A 14,923-nucleotide genomic window follows, 5' to 3' on the forward strand; every position below is an offset into this window, starting at 1 on the left:
GTGCTGCCTCAACTCCCGCTCAGCTCAGACTATAATTATTTGATTATTTTGGTCTTTTCATATAAATGGACTGGTTATGGCTAGTATTAGAAATTGCTTTATGCTTTCTGTAGTGTACAAGTCGTTTTTATCACTCTGTAGAAGAAGTGAGTGACTGTTTCATAATGTTCACACACGTCAGGACTTGTGATTACATTCCTATGGTTAAGCCGTGTAGCATAATGCACACAGACGAAAGAAAAGTCTGCCATTCCTTGGTCCACTCATCCACTCAAGGTATTCAGACGTATTAATTTATTATGAAATGGAAATTCACCTTATCTGTTTTCTAAAGGCACATTTTTGATCTAATTGTTAACTAATTTTTTTTTTTAAATCATAAATTTTATTCAATAATTTGATGTTCTGGTGAAATGTCAGACTTGTTGCTGCTGACATATGCTAAACCCACCCCTTTCAATCAACTGCTAGCTTGCATTCAGATCTGCCTTCATCCAGTCAACAACTGATGGATAGAACCAAGTCCCAACCCGCATTTTTTTTTTCTTTTTTTGATAACCTGTTTAACTCTTATCAGAATACAGAAGAAATGATCTGCTGATTATACCTCTACTTTAAGATGGAATAGGGAGAGTCCTGCTTACTTAAAACCATTCAGTCTGCCTGGTTAAAAGTGAACAACTATTTAGTTATAAAGCTAAATCCTGTGCATTACAGAGCCTGGCCTTTTATATATGTCTTCATATTATCAGAGTTTTGAGTGAAGGCATAAAGACTACAACTGCCACAAGTATGTGTGTTTACATACTTTGTGAAATGGACAACCATTTTAGTTGTAGATCATTTTTAGCAACTTGTTTTTTTAATCCGATCTGTCTGTACATCACTTTTTGCTTTTGCTGTGCAGTGTCTGATTAGTCCTTTTTGTACACGTTTGTGTATAGTTGTTACTGAATGTTCATATTTCAGTAATGTGACTCTGTACTCGTGCCTATCAGAAGTATATAACATTAAGCACTTAGAAGAGGAGTGACAACCATATTAAACTGCAAAGAGTATGTGGCCCTTAGAGCTCAAATGTAAGAAAATCTGAAGGAATAAAACGTAGTCTTTCTTGACTATCAGTTGTGAGTTTATTCAGTGTGTGTACGTGTGCATCTCGGAGAACCAGGAATCAGTTTCTTGTCACATGCTGCACCACAGTGACTTGCATGCTGGACACTTGACTGTTTGTTCTGCATATACCTTCTCAGCTGTTACAAACTCTCTCTCTCATCCAATTTCTCTTGTTTCTGTTTAAAAGTTTTAAAGGGGTCATAGGATGCCCATTTTCCACAAATTGATGTGATTCTTTAGGGTCTTAATAAAAAGTCTGTAACGTAGTTTGGTTAATTTCTCAATGGTAGTGTAAAAAACACCCGTTCTGTAGCATTTTCCTTTAAATGTTAATGAGCTCTGTTGACCCCGCCCCTCTCTTCCGTGCTGCTCTCTGAGGGACTGTTTACTTTAGCCGCTCATTCATCGTGAAACTTGCTAATTGGCACATTATTAGGAATGACGATTTGCAAACATTCATTAAAAAAACCTTACACTTCTTCTGTAGGTGAAGCTGGATCACAAATGATTCGCGTGAACATAGATGCATTTAGGTAGCTCGGGGGTGCATTACCTTAAAAAAAACATAATCCACTGCATCTTCAGCGGCTCAGATGTCAGGAGTAAATGACGACTGCTATGTTCATTATTACATCCAACAACAGACCACCTCAAATGCTTAGGAGTCATTCGTGTCTACATCTGCTCCTGCGGTCTAAGGTAAGATGCCAATCCAGTCTGTGCTGAAACGCTACTGTCAATCAAACTATCGTGGGAGGGGGCTGTCTGTGTGATGTCACAAAGACAGGCATCTGAGATCAGGATGATTTGATAAAGGGGTAAAGGTTTGAGCAGATAAAAAAAAAAACACTGGGTGGATTTGATCATTTTAGGGTGGTTGTGTACACACACTACCAACACACATTTCAGTACAAACAACTTGTAAAAGTTCATGTAGCATCATATGACCCCTTCAAAGTTCTGTCTATCTTCAGTGTCCTTGATTTCCTGGACTTTGTGTGGGCAGTTGTTGTCTTGACCCCTGTAGGGTGATTAACCACTTCAAAAAGGAAGAGAGGGCTGAAGCTTTGGAAACACGGTTCTTCGTTCCAATTATGGCAAAAGGAATGTTGTAAATATTTTGGACTCTTTCCTGCATCCACCTGAGGAATTTCAAACAAACACTTCACAGCTAATTATTTTGTAGGAAAATTTCTCAAGGACTGCTTATTTAAAGAACAGAGGCTGAGAACTGTATCAAAGTTTCATAGGATTTCCATGGCTTGCATTAAAAGAAATTAAAAAAATGAAAAAATATTCAGTAAAATGTATGGTTATAAAACAATGTGATGAGCTACATTTTCATATTTTATGCATTGCTAGGTTGTTTAGGCTCTTTTAGGTCTATGTCTGCATGATATTCTGGCTTGGGTTTTAGAACAAACTCCTAACCCTAGATATAAGTAATATTAATAGTGATGTAGCAACTAAAGTTATCATTTTAACCTGTCTGGAAGCATCATAGAGCGCACACATGATGGGCACAGTTGGAAATGGGCATTCATTCCACAAGTCATCAATCAGTTGTCTTTCATCTTCTCAATTTCATTACATTTACTTCCTGACACAGTGGGGGATCTTAAGACTAGCAACTTATGACCTTTACAACAGAGCTGCAATCACACACATTTAACCTGCAAACAATACCCTTGATGATGACGGATATCACTTAAGGATCTCCAACTTCAGGGTGCCAAAACTGGACCAGAGGTCTGCAGCTAGTTGCAAGAAACCCCTTTAGTTATAATTTTTTTTTTTTTTTTTTTAACAATACACTTTCTATAGTTTATGTTTTTTTTTCCCTTGTATTGTGTTTTCTCAACTTTAGACATTTTTTGCAATTGGCTCCTGATCAGTAAGCTGCCTTGGAAGACACATTTGTTAATACAATTCTAAATGCATTGCTTTATACTGTTCAGTTTCAGTGACAGCAGCAACAGTCAGGTACAGCTAAACAGAGCAGAGTTTTTGGCTATGGTTTCATATGTGTAATGTTTTTGCAGCCACAAACCTCAGCAGAGAATCAGAGACCAATTTACCACAAAGGTGCAGCCAGGTCTACACCCAGCTGAGTCACTGCAAAAGCTCACACAAGATTACTTACAGGCCTTGCTGTAAAACGCTGAGATGCTTTTGGTTGAAGGATGTTCAGTGGGCTATTGACTGCTTTAAATTGTCTGTTTGGTGTTACCACGGAAGTGTTCAAAATATTTTTTCCTTTTCTCTCCACAGTAGACTTGGTGGTTTACTAGATTAGGACTTTGCTAAGCTCTTAATTGCTTCCTTAATTGCTTTTAAAGATAATGCCTCTTGTTATTTTTAGTTTGACTTAAAAAAAATCTAAAAATAAAAAAGGCCTGTATAGGCAAATTAATTACTTGTACACCAAGTAATATTTTGTTAGTTTTTCTTGGTCATCCTGCAGCTCCTCTTGGCATGGATGGAGCATTATGTAGAAGTTTTATTTTTTTTTGTTGCTATTTTAGAAATATCCTATTCAAAGGCATACTGTATCTGTGACCAATAACTAAGATAGTCGGGTGGCTGCTAATATCAACTTGTCATGTGAGCCCATGAAGAGGCCCTAATAATACATCCCTTTCTGTGCAATTGATAGGACTGGGGACTTTATTTCATTTAAGTGTTAAACATTTTATACGTATTTGTCATATTTTTAGACACAAGTTTCTTGGTACACCTTTAATTTTATTCTTTGTGATCTTTCATTCTTGTTACTTGAAATGTGCCTTTGCATTGGTTTAAAGACGTCATGAACTGCCTTTTTTATTATTTTGTATACTGTTCTTTGAGGTCCACTTAGAATGTAATCAAGATTTTTACATAAAAAAACCCATCAGAATTTAGAAGTAAGGCTATTTTCTCTCCTGTTTTGACCCCCCTTATGGGAACGCTCTGTTTGAATAGGTGTGGTGGATTGTAGAATCAGAAGTAAATGATATGATTGGCTAACAGTTGTACACAATATTGCGTCCATTGTGGCACATTCCATAACCTGTCATTTTGGCAGATTGGCTTCAATATAAGCTGTTTTTAGACCAAAGCTGGGCTCATTTTAATTTTTCTCGACTCCTTTTTAATGGTTAAATTAAATTTTATTAATCAAAAAGCATGTCTAATTAATTAAAATCATGAAACATACATTTTCACATCAATTTATTAAAAGTTTAACAAATATTACATGTTTAGGGTTTATTTTTTCTTCACCATATGTTTTATCGTTACCTAATTCTGTGTTTTAGCATGTCTAAATATTTAAATGCATAAAAACAACTTAATTTATTCAATTTGTTCCTAAAATAGCCTTATGAAATGTTTTTTTTTTTCAGAAATTCTGTTGTGTATTTTTTTTTTCTGGTTATCAAATGAAGGCATAAAATGTTAATTTAATTTATCTTTTAATTATTGAAAATTAAGCAAACTTTATTTTTTGGTAAACAAAGGGGATTAACTATTAAAATTAAAACATGGAAGAAATGTTGTGTGATTATTCCTTAAAAATAATGTTTGTTTCTTTTTAGTAGTAGTAGTAGTACATTCTGCTGAACAATAGTAATACATTTCTGGCAAATACTTTTTCTTTAAATTAAACCGGACTTTTATTTTGACGGGTTGCCTTGAATACCTTTACAGTTCTGTGTGTGATATGACACTAGTTTTAATCAAATCAAACGGTCAAATGCTCAGGAAGTGACTCTCAGAGCAGTTCTGGAGATGTTGTTCATGTGTTCACGTCCTTATTTAGAGAGTCAGCAGATGCTGTAATCACTGCGAGCGTCACGCACGCTTCCATATGTGTGTAAAACAAAACCACGCTTCTGCGCCATTCATTAACAGAGACACGCAGAACATGCAGGATTCATATTTAAATAGACTTTTCCGGCTTAATATTTACAGATACCAGTCCATATTGCGATGTGATTTAAGTGTAATGACCTACTTTTGATTAATTCATTCAAAATTTGACAAATTCTGTGACATTCCGCGTTAAACTGTAAATTCCGTTTTTATCTGCATCGCGGCCCATTCCGTCCGCGTTTTCTGCATCGCGGAAATCATAGGGCCTTACATAAGGAGAATTCTCGGGAGGGCAATATGGGGGATAAATCGGCCTAAAACTCCTGTGGTGTGAGTCCGGCTTAACAAGAAAGAGTTCTGAAACTAACAGGATGTTTTTATAGTCAAATTACCTCTTATGTGTCAAAAGATCAAGGGATTTTTGATTTCTCAGTTCATGACCGCTTTAAATAGAACTGCTTTCTAATTTTTTATTTTTAAGATTGACATTTTGTGCACTCAGTGCTTTACTTCTGGCATTGCACTGCTACATTTATCAGTCTGTTTTAGTTTGAAGGTTTATTAGTTTCTTACTCTCCAGCTGTTGCACCATGGTCTGTCTCTGCTCTCACTATTTCTGCATTTAGGCCCACAGAGGAATTTACAGTTTCTAGGGTGACTGCTGCTGCTACCTTTCTCTTCTTTTTTTCAATCCCACCCTGCCACCTCCCACAAAACCTCAGGCTTTTCTGTGCCGTGCCGTTCCTGGTACATGCCTCTGTTTTAGACATTTACATTTCGTACATTAGTACATTTACATTTCCATGCGTCTGTGTTCTGTCTTATCTGCACGGTTGCTAGAACCAAAGCGTCTTTAGCAATATAGTTTCATACACTACCAGTCAAAATTTTGGGGTCAGTAGATGTTTTTGAAAGTATTCTCATATTATGCAGAAAATTACTGATTGGACACATTCTTACTGTTGCTCTTACTGTTGAAAGTCATTTTTTCCATTGCATAGAACCTCATATTTGTCATCCAGCTATCTTGTTGACAATTCAAGATCAATAAGTCTTATTATCTTGGTGACAACAAAGCAAAATTTTAATTAATCATTCAATTACAATCTTCTTTGATCACGCTGCAATAGCATTTGCCTTGGCTGAACAGCACCATCAACTTGTTTTGTGCTTATTCTAGTGAGTCCGAAGAGAAGTTGAGTATCTTGTGCCTTGCTGTCTTCTTACAGCTAATAATCACATGTGAACACGATCACTATCCTCCTATTTGAACAACACAACAGTGTTAGTACACTAGAAATGGTCATGCAAGAATTGTGTTATTAGGTGCTTTGTTGGTTAACTTTATAAATCCTGAAGGTTAATGAAATGAAAGGTTATTTGAGTACTCAGAGATGAGACCGTGATTTGAGAGTCATGAGCTGCAGTGACTGGAAACTCTTCCTTGTGTTAGACAGTGATCAGATTTCAGTGTTTAGCCAGTGTACTGCATACAAATATTTCCTCTTTTAGAGCTTGTGACGTTACCTTAGAACCTCCAGATGGAGTTCAGCCCTCGCCAGCAGAGAAGGATCTAATCCAGGGTCAATAAAGCAGAACGGGGCCAAACGTTGTTCAGGACAGTGTTTGCTTTCACTGTATGAGCATGCAGAAACCTCATGAAATAAAGCTGATCTCTAAAGCAATTACATTATAAAAAGCAATTATTGTGCTGCAGTATGTCCATGTTTAAGGTCACAGAATTTTCTGCCAAATTGATATGAATAGAGAGAGAGAGAGAGATGAATTTTTTTTTTTTTTAAATATTTAAATTTTTGGCCCTTTTTGGATTATAATTTCTATTGTGGTTAGTGTAGTCAAAGTACCAAAATTTCAGTGGTTGTTAACTTGGTACCGATACCAGTAAAATTCTACAGTTCTTGGTACCTGATTTGGTACCATATCAAAAACTACTGTGATGGTTATATTAGTGTTTTTTTTCTTTCTTTAAAAAAATTATATTAGTGTTTTTTTTTCTACTTAATTCATACAGTGAAGACTAGGCAGTGGTTTATTTTTACATTTTAACCGCTGTTGAACTACCCGGTACAGTAAGTTTGAAAAGACAAAAGTACAGGTCGGGTGTGCTGTTACATCATAGACAGAAAAGTGCAGTGCTTTTGTTGGTATGATGTGCTGACGTGTGTTTGTGGGGCTTCTAAGTTTAGATCCTCTGCTCTATATCCGATCCATTCTGTTTCCCAGCTGCCATTGAGCTATCTCTAGATTTCAGTCAGCCAACAGGATATGACATCATAGCACACATAAGCTTAGGTTTTCCTTAAGTTAGTTAGTTGAGGGTGAAGACAGTTTCCAGAGGAAATGTTGTGAATAAGAATGCTTTGAAAAAAAGTACACACACACACACACACACACACACACACACACACACACACACACACACACACACACACACACACACACGTTTACTTAGCTGTCTAAATGGGGACATTACATAGACTTCTATTATTTTCATATACAGATAATTATATTATATATTTTTTTTAACCTAAACCCACCCCTATCCATCACAGAAAACTTTCTGCATTTTTACAATTTCAAAAAACTTTAGTTTATTTTTATACCAGTTTTACAAGTAAGGATGTCCACAAATGGAGGTTTCTGGCGATTTTGTCAGGTTTTGCTCAATTATGGGTACAAATTTGTCCCCAAAATATGGTTACGTAGGTACAAACACACACACACACACACACACACACACACACACACACACACACACACACACACACCACACACAGAGCACAGAACAATGTTGGCATTCCTAGACCGAATGAATTAGGCTGTATTTGTTCAAATAGATCCAGTATATAATCTAACAGTAATATTGGATGATATCATTGAAATTTTTTAAAAAAACTGTTTTTCTATTTTAATTTATATTTAAAATGTATTTTATGCCTGTGATGGCAAAGCTGAGTTTACAGCTCTGTTTTTGAAGGAATGGAGACACAGATGGCCTTCAGTTGTTCATTTTATGACACCCTTGGTGTTCATTTTAGAGCAGAATAGCACAGTAATTGCAGAGTAATGGTCCATTGATTTAGTACAACACATTTCTGGACATGATGGCTTTTCTTTCAGCTTGGTGACCGGCATGTTTGAATGTTCTCATATGCAAATAAAAAAAGTGCCGTTTTTTTAAATGTTAGAGAATGTCTCTCAAACATCCATTATTTCAAAAACATCTATCTCTCTCAAAATCTCAGTCACCAGTCCATTATTTCTCTACCAGTGAGTGTTGGGAAAATGTCAGGTTCCAGTTTTTCCTCAAGGAGGGTATCATATTTCAGTTTTTTGGAACGCCACCCTGTTTCCCAATAGTACTTGTACGGTTGATTTACAGTTTATCCATACTGTGAAACAGGTAAAATCATTACATTAATACAGTCAATAGGGAGATATTCTTAATGCAAATAAACTGTTTTGACTTTTTACATTTGATTATCTTTAAGGAAGAGTCTGGACAATGATGCCTGATGCTTATTATTTTTTCAAATAACTGGGCGGAGAAGTGTTCTTGAGCCAGATCTCACACAGCCTGACCACCGCAGCTGGGCTATTTATGATTTATTCAGCTTTTTCTCCCCATCTCTTTATTTGTTTCTTGTACTTGACACTTGCTAAGGGAGTTGTGCAACACCGATAACTGAAGATGACCCTTACGGCCCAAAATGTTTTTTTCTTTCCTTTCTTTCTTTCTTTTTTTTTTTTAATAATTTTTTGTTTATTGACAGGCGTTATTTATTTATTTATTTATTTGCATTTTTGCCCTTGATAGAATGGTGTCAGAGGAGACAGGAAGCAGTGGGAGGAAAGAATAAAAAAAAAATTGTCTAATTAAAAAAATGTGCCCTCATAAATATTCCCCCCATTGATGATGTGTACATCATTGTAAGAGCTGGCCAAAAAAGTTGTTCAATAAGCAATCGACAGCAATCCAAGAATCCAAACATTTCTCAATGAAAAAATTATCATGCCAGAGATTTTTTTTTTCTCATTTGAGAACGTAGTTTTTGTTTTATGCCAACTTTTAATAGTTTTTTTGGTCAGTATAGACTATTTTAGGCATTGCATGACTAATTGGAGCATGTCTGCTCATTTGTCTGTCCCAGTGCTCTTTTTTCCCCACTGTACAGGACTCCTATTTCTTTCCAGCAACTAACTCTAGATAAAAATGCTCAATTCATGTTGGGAAGTGCTTGCAGCCCTGGATTTGAGGTGTGTTTGCTGTGTGTGAGTGTTTGTGGAGGAAGCCATCAGTGACATCAAGACCGTGCTAATGGAAGGAGGACATTTCCTGAGCCACAGGAAAGCTGTGAAGCCATGTGCTGGTGTGTTTGTGTCCTGAATTAGTCTGTATTTTACTGACATTACATGCTTCCCTGATAGTCCTCCTCACTATGACATTGTATGTTAATCATGGATCATTTTCATATAATAACCTCTATCAGGAGGGTGTAATATCGAAGTCAAACAGAGAGGGACGGACTCCCCCTGCTGAGTCCTGATTCACCTCAAACCTGCTTCCCTTACTATTGTATGTGTATTTATTTATTTTTAGTCCATTGTCACCATTGGTTTTCTCACTGGATGTATTAAAACATTGTTGTCTGTAAAACTGCTTTGGCATAGTCTGCATTGAGAAGAACACTATAGAATCGAATTGAGTTGAATCAGATCGAATCAAATTTTGTTCTGTCGTCACTTGTTCTGGAAACTGGTTGCTATGGACCAAAAGATGGGGCAGTATTTTGACATATATTTTGAAATACGACTTGCCAGTTTCTGTGTTTGTTCTGAAAAGAAAATATATGTACTTACAAGTTCTTGAATTCATATAAAGCTCTGAGCTTCTTGAGTGGTTATTTCATATCTTCTGCTGCCATCTAGTGGTAAACAACAAGTGTCAATGACAGTAGAGAAAGATTCCATGTTTAACAGAGACTTAATTTGCATTCACTCACTCTATCATCTCATTTATGAAGTTGCTGATTATATTAGATAATTATATAGTAATTTTGACATTGTTCTTTTATGTTCTCCTTGTTTTCCTGGAATCTGTTTATGATGGACAGGAACATGGACTCTTCATGGATAAACTGGAGGGCCGGATCCGCAATCATGACCGTGAAATTGAGAAGATGTGCAACCATCACTTCCAGGGCTTTGTGGACTCCATTACTGAGCTGCTCAAAGTGCGCGGAGAAGCCCAGAAACTCAAGGTGCAGAAAGAGGAAATGAGGGTTTGAGAAAATCCTATAAAACCAGAGAGATATAAAACTAAAAAAGATTTGAACAACATGTGTGTAATACATTGGAAAAAATCCTGACTTATGTAGATTCTGTTTCTTTTTTGATCACTCCTGCATAATTGTTTGTTTTGTCTCCCTCAGTGTCAGGTGACTGAGACCAATCAGAAGCTCCAAAATGACGGCAAGGAGGTGTGTGTGCCCTGCTTGCTTAGTTTAGTCTTTGATTCAGAACTTATAGAAAAGCAAATATTTTAACATATCAATAACATTCAGCATTATTAAAAGGAATCGGTGGTTGCCTCTCCTGTAGCTCCTGACATCAATGGATGAGCTGAGACAGTGCCGTCTGCAGCAGAGGAATATCGCCACCACCATTGACAAACTCACACACTGCTTACCAGGTACAAACATTATACTTTGCATTTTAATCCAGTTTTTCCTCGCACAACCTCTGTAATAATTCCAGAGCAATTACCTACTGTTTTTCGCTCAGTGATCCTCTGAGAAATCGAATCCCGTTTGAATGTGAATGTCTGTGATTGAGAAAAATATTTCTTTCACAACACATTTCCTTGTGTGTTTCGGCCAATGTGAACTACTCTTAGTACTGTGCGCATGCAAAAAAAACTAAATCAAAAGCCACATCACATAAGCTGTTAAGATTAGCTACTGTAATATCAGTGTCAGGTAAGATCAGTCACCTCTATTTCTACACTCAATAAAATAGTTTTAATTACATATGTACCTTTTAAACGTGGTTTTACTACAAAAAAAAAAAAAAAAGCGGGAAAAAAAAACGGTTGAAACTAAGGTAACTACAAATTAACCATGGTTTTGCTATACTAAACATAGCTTAACCATGGTATTTATAGTAAAACTGTGGTTATACTAATGGTAATCTATACAAGTGCATGCAAAAGAGAGCACAACGGAATAATGAGAGATTTGCTTACACATCAATACATCTACCTGAGTTACAAGGTCGGAGAGAGCAAGCCACCATCAAATTAATACAAGGGATGGATCAGAATGATCATCCTTTTCCTGATCTTTTTCCACCAACCAGGGGCGAAAAAACTGGTCGGCGTTATTATTAGATTGTTCAGTGAATATAATGTGGATATTTAGGTTCCTTTTTGTAATTGCACTTGTATGTTTCATTAAGTTATATTTTTATTGTATGTGAGTGTATGAATGGATGAATGTTTGTGTATGTATATGTATATCTAATTTTATTATTTGGTTTAGTATTATTGAATATGTTTTGAATATTTGTTGTGAGTATTTTGTATTTGTTTTTTCTTGCAATTTTATCTTTCGATGTACTTTCTAAGCAGAAAAGTAGATTAACTTTAAACTTCTTAATACAATCTGCGTGACTATATGCAATGCATGCATGCAGAGCACCTGATCTCTGCAACACCCAGACCTAATAAACACGGAGATGTTAGTCCTGTCCGAATCGATATGTGGAATCACAGACGTCGGGTGATAAGAACTGTAACTCAGACGTCATTTAGAAAATTAGTCCCGTCCAAATAAGGCTTTAGTTACTATAGTTGTATTAACACTACTGTTCAAAAGTTTGTGGTCAGAAAGTTTTTTTTGTTTTTTGAAAGAAATTTAAAACCAGGGTAAGTGATTTGCTTCTAAAACAATTTTTTGGTTATGCTGGCTGAAAGTCTCTTCCCATCCCGATAGCAATCACTGAGTTAAGTGGTCTAAATGTATTTGTATGTATTTATATTGCCTGTGGAAGCTGTAGGACCATAAAATGCTTGTCCAATCATATCCCTATTACTATAATATAGGGATATATTAATATATTATTATACAATAATAATATATAACTATAATATATATATATATATATATATGTATGTATGTATGTATGTATGTATGTATGTATGTGTATATATATGTGTGTGTGTGTATATATAAGATCATGAAGAGGATGATCATTCTGAGCCAGTAAAGACTTAATTTTATAATATTAGATGTTTTTTCATTCAGTGGTTTTCATCATTGAAAAATCCTGAAAATTAAGCAGCACAACTGTTTGAAGAGGTATATGATACTGCTAAGAACATTATTTTGTGTATTTGGTGTAATGAAATGTTTATGCGGTTTAAGGTTCAAAAAAACACATTATTTTCCACATACTGTACATTATTGTTTCTCCTCTATGCCCCGCCTTTCTGATAGGCATAGTGTTTTACAAAGCTCATCGGTCTGAAAAGCGAGGTGTACGCTGATTGGCCAGCTATCCAGTGCGTTGTGATTGGCTGAATGCCTAAGCATGTGATTGAAATGTTACGCCCCTCACCATACTGTCATGCCATGTCCCGGTCAGAACACCAGAGCGCCGAGACAAAAACATTAAAACTCATTACAAACGAGGCATTTGTTTCATCCAGTGGGGACATAAATACTGATTACAATGACTTATACTGTCTTTTAACGCGTTGGGTTACATCCGGCTTCATAAACATAAAACCATGTCTGCATTTGTGATCGTTTGTGATCGGAAGCGTGTCTGGCGCAGGACAGCCGGCAGAAATGACAAACAACAAGCTGTACTCTGCTCAAAACTCGAATTTGAATCATCAGTGGCAAATTCTTTAAATATAAAAAACGTACTCACAGACTGTGAGTCAGAACAGCCGGCATAGTAGTCTACTCTCCCAGGTTCAGGAAACAGTCCTCTATAAAATGCGCTGCACACATCTGAATATTTGGTTTGAACTGTTCTGGAACAGTGTTGTAAATACAACTTAACCACTGATTTCTAGTCGTTTACTCTTTTAGAAGGCCAAACAAAGTAGTTTCGCTTTCACAACGAATCACAGCATCAAACACTGTGGGCTTGAGTGAGGTACGCCCTGTGGTTAGAGAACGCCGTGGCCGGCGGATTCAAGGAAGGACACATGTGACGACCCCGGGCTGGACTCGTCCACGGTGAAAACCGGTCCACAGCACGAAGTTGATGTATTTCCTCTGCGACCGGCACGGATCAGCTCTAGGCATGACAAAGCGGATATCGTCCTCTTTTGGAAGACCAAACAAAGTAGTTTCGCATTCACAGCGAAACACACAGGGTCTCGGCAACAACAATACTACAGCGAGAATAAAAGTTATGCCTTCTTTCTTTGCGTGAACATTTGGGCAGCGTACAAAAGTCTACCTTTTTAAAGGTATCACCCCAGTGACAGCTTTTGTACCTTTTTTTTTTTTCTGAGAGTTTATGAGTGGTGACTCTGTACTTTTATAAAGAATATCTCTTTGGATTTGAGACTTTAGTCTTTGCAACTTCACAGATCTTCTTTATGCACCAAGAGCTTGTAACACTCCAAAGAGAAAGGAAAAATTGAAATCGTATCATATGACCCTATTAAGAAGAAATATTTCTTGAGCACCAAAGCAGCGTATTAGAATGATTTCTGAAGGATCATGTGACACTGAAGACTGGAGTAACAGCTGCTGAAAATTCAGCTTTGCCATCACAGGAATAAATTAAATTTTTTGTTCAAAAAATTATCTAATGTAAAGCCTCGGTGAGCATAAGAGACTTTAAAACATCCTACTGACCTCAAACTTTTGAACTGTAGTGTGTGTGGTTTTAACTGCTTGAAAGCTCTCATGCTGTGCTCTTGACTGTTTTTCCATAATTCCACATGTATTTTTGTTTCTTGCAGTGTTGGAGATGTACAGCAAACTGCAGGAGCAGATGAGGGCCAAACGGTATGACATCTGTGCACATGCCCTTTTTGTGTATGCTGCAGATGAGCACTAGGAGGCACTAGAGATAAACTTACCTAGGTTGAACGTGAACACACAAGTGCAGTTCAGGCCCCAAAATAACACCTTTACTTAAAAAACAAAAAAGTATATTTGAAAGCAGGACATTCCCAGCTGGGAAAGAAAGAGAGAGGTGTTGATGATTTAAACAGACCGTAGATCACTGGACCACTGGAGTATCTCATCCAGTCTGATGTGACTAAAGCAGCATTTGGCAGCTGTCAGGAGTCAGAGACACAGAGGACACATTTGGATTGGATTTCCTTAGCTGCAGCAGCTGCAAACATTGAACCATCCCAAATCTTAGCATTATCAGGCATCCTCATATTTTTTATTATTATTTTTTTTTTTTTAATGGTCAGGGACAGTTAGACATCTGACAGGAGGGTGGAGGGAGTGAAAGGGGGAACCAGGTGGAGATGATACAGGATTTTAACCTACATCCTTATGAGCACTCAGCTCTCATATACAAGCAAGTTGCAACTCTCAGGGGCCATCTGTGAATAGTGTGCGAGAGAGAAAAAAAATATTTTACAATTTTGTCCCAAAAAAAAAAAAAAAACTTCTGAAAAAGCTAGTCTACCAAAATTGTTTTTGAAAGTGCCACTCTAAACGTTTTTGAAGCATTGATTTTGCTGTCTTGTTGTGTCCTCCATGTGACCTGAGCATCAGCATTGGCCTGCAACTTTTCCATCCATTTTGGTTTTTATTTATCTCTGCTCTCCGTGTTTCTCTGTCTCTCTCGTGTGCTTGGTTTTGCCATTAGCCTGGAGGTAGCGGCAGGGTCGGCCAAGAGAGACTATCTCCCCGGTGTCGGGTCTGCTGTGTAATGTTGCGTGACT

General features: G+C 36.9%; 1 protein-coding gene across 4 annotated transcripts in view; it reads left to right on the plus strand.

Moving 5' to 3' along the window:
- Window positions 1–14,923, plus strand: part of LOC109093705 (exocyst complex component 6B-like) — a 90,769-nt gene that overhangs the window by 2,276 nt on the left and 73,570 nt on the right. For all 4 annotated transcript variants that reach the window (XM_042759862.1, XM_042759864.1, XM_042759865.1 and 1 more), the window contains exons 2-5: window positions 10,089–10,253; window positions 10,425–10,472; window positions 10,594–10,684; window positions 13,979–14,024. In XM_042759862.1, the coding sequence (XP_042615796.1) occupies window positions 10,089–10,253; window positions 10,425–10,472; window positions 10,594–10,684; window positions 13,979–14,024 (350 nt within the window). The remainder of the gene's footprint in view (window positions 1–10,088; window positions 10,254–10,424; window positions 10,473–10,593; window positions 10,685–13,978; window positions 14,025–14,923) is intronic.

This window comes from Cyprinus carpio, chromosome A7, assembly GCF_018340385.1.
Source record: "Cyprinus carpio isolate SPL01 chromosome A7, ASM1834038v1, whole genome shotgun sequence".
Lineage (NCBI taxonomy): Eukaryota > Metazoa > Chordata > Actinopteri > Cypriniformes > Cyprinidae > Cyprinus > Cyprinus carpio.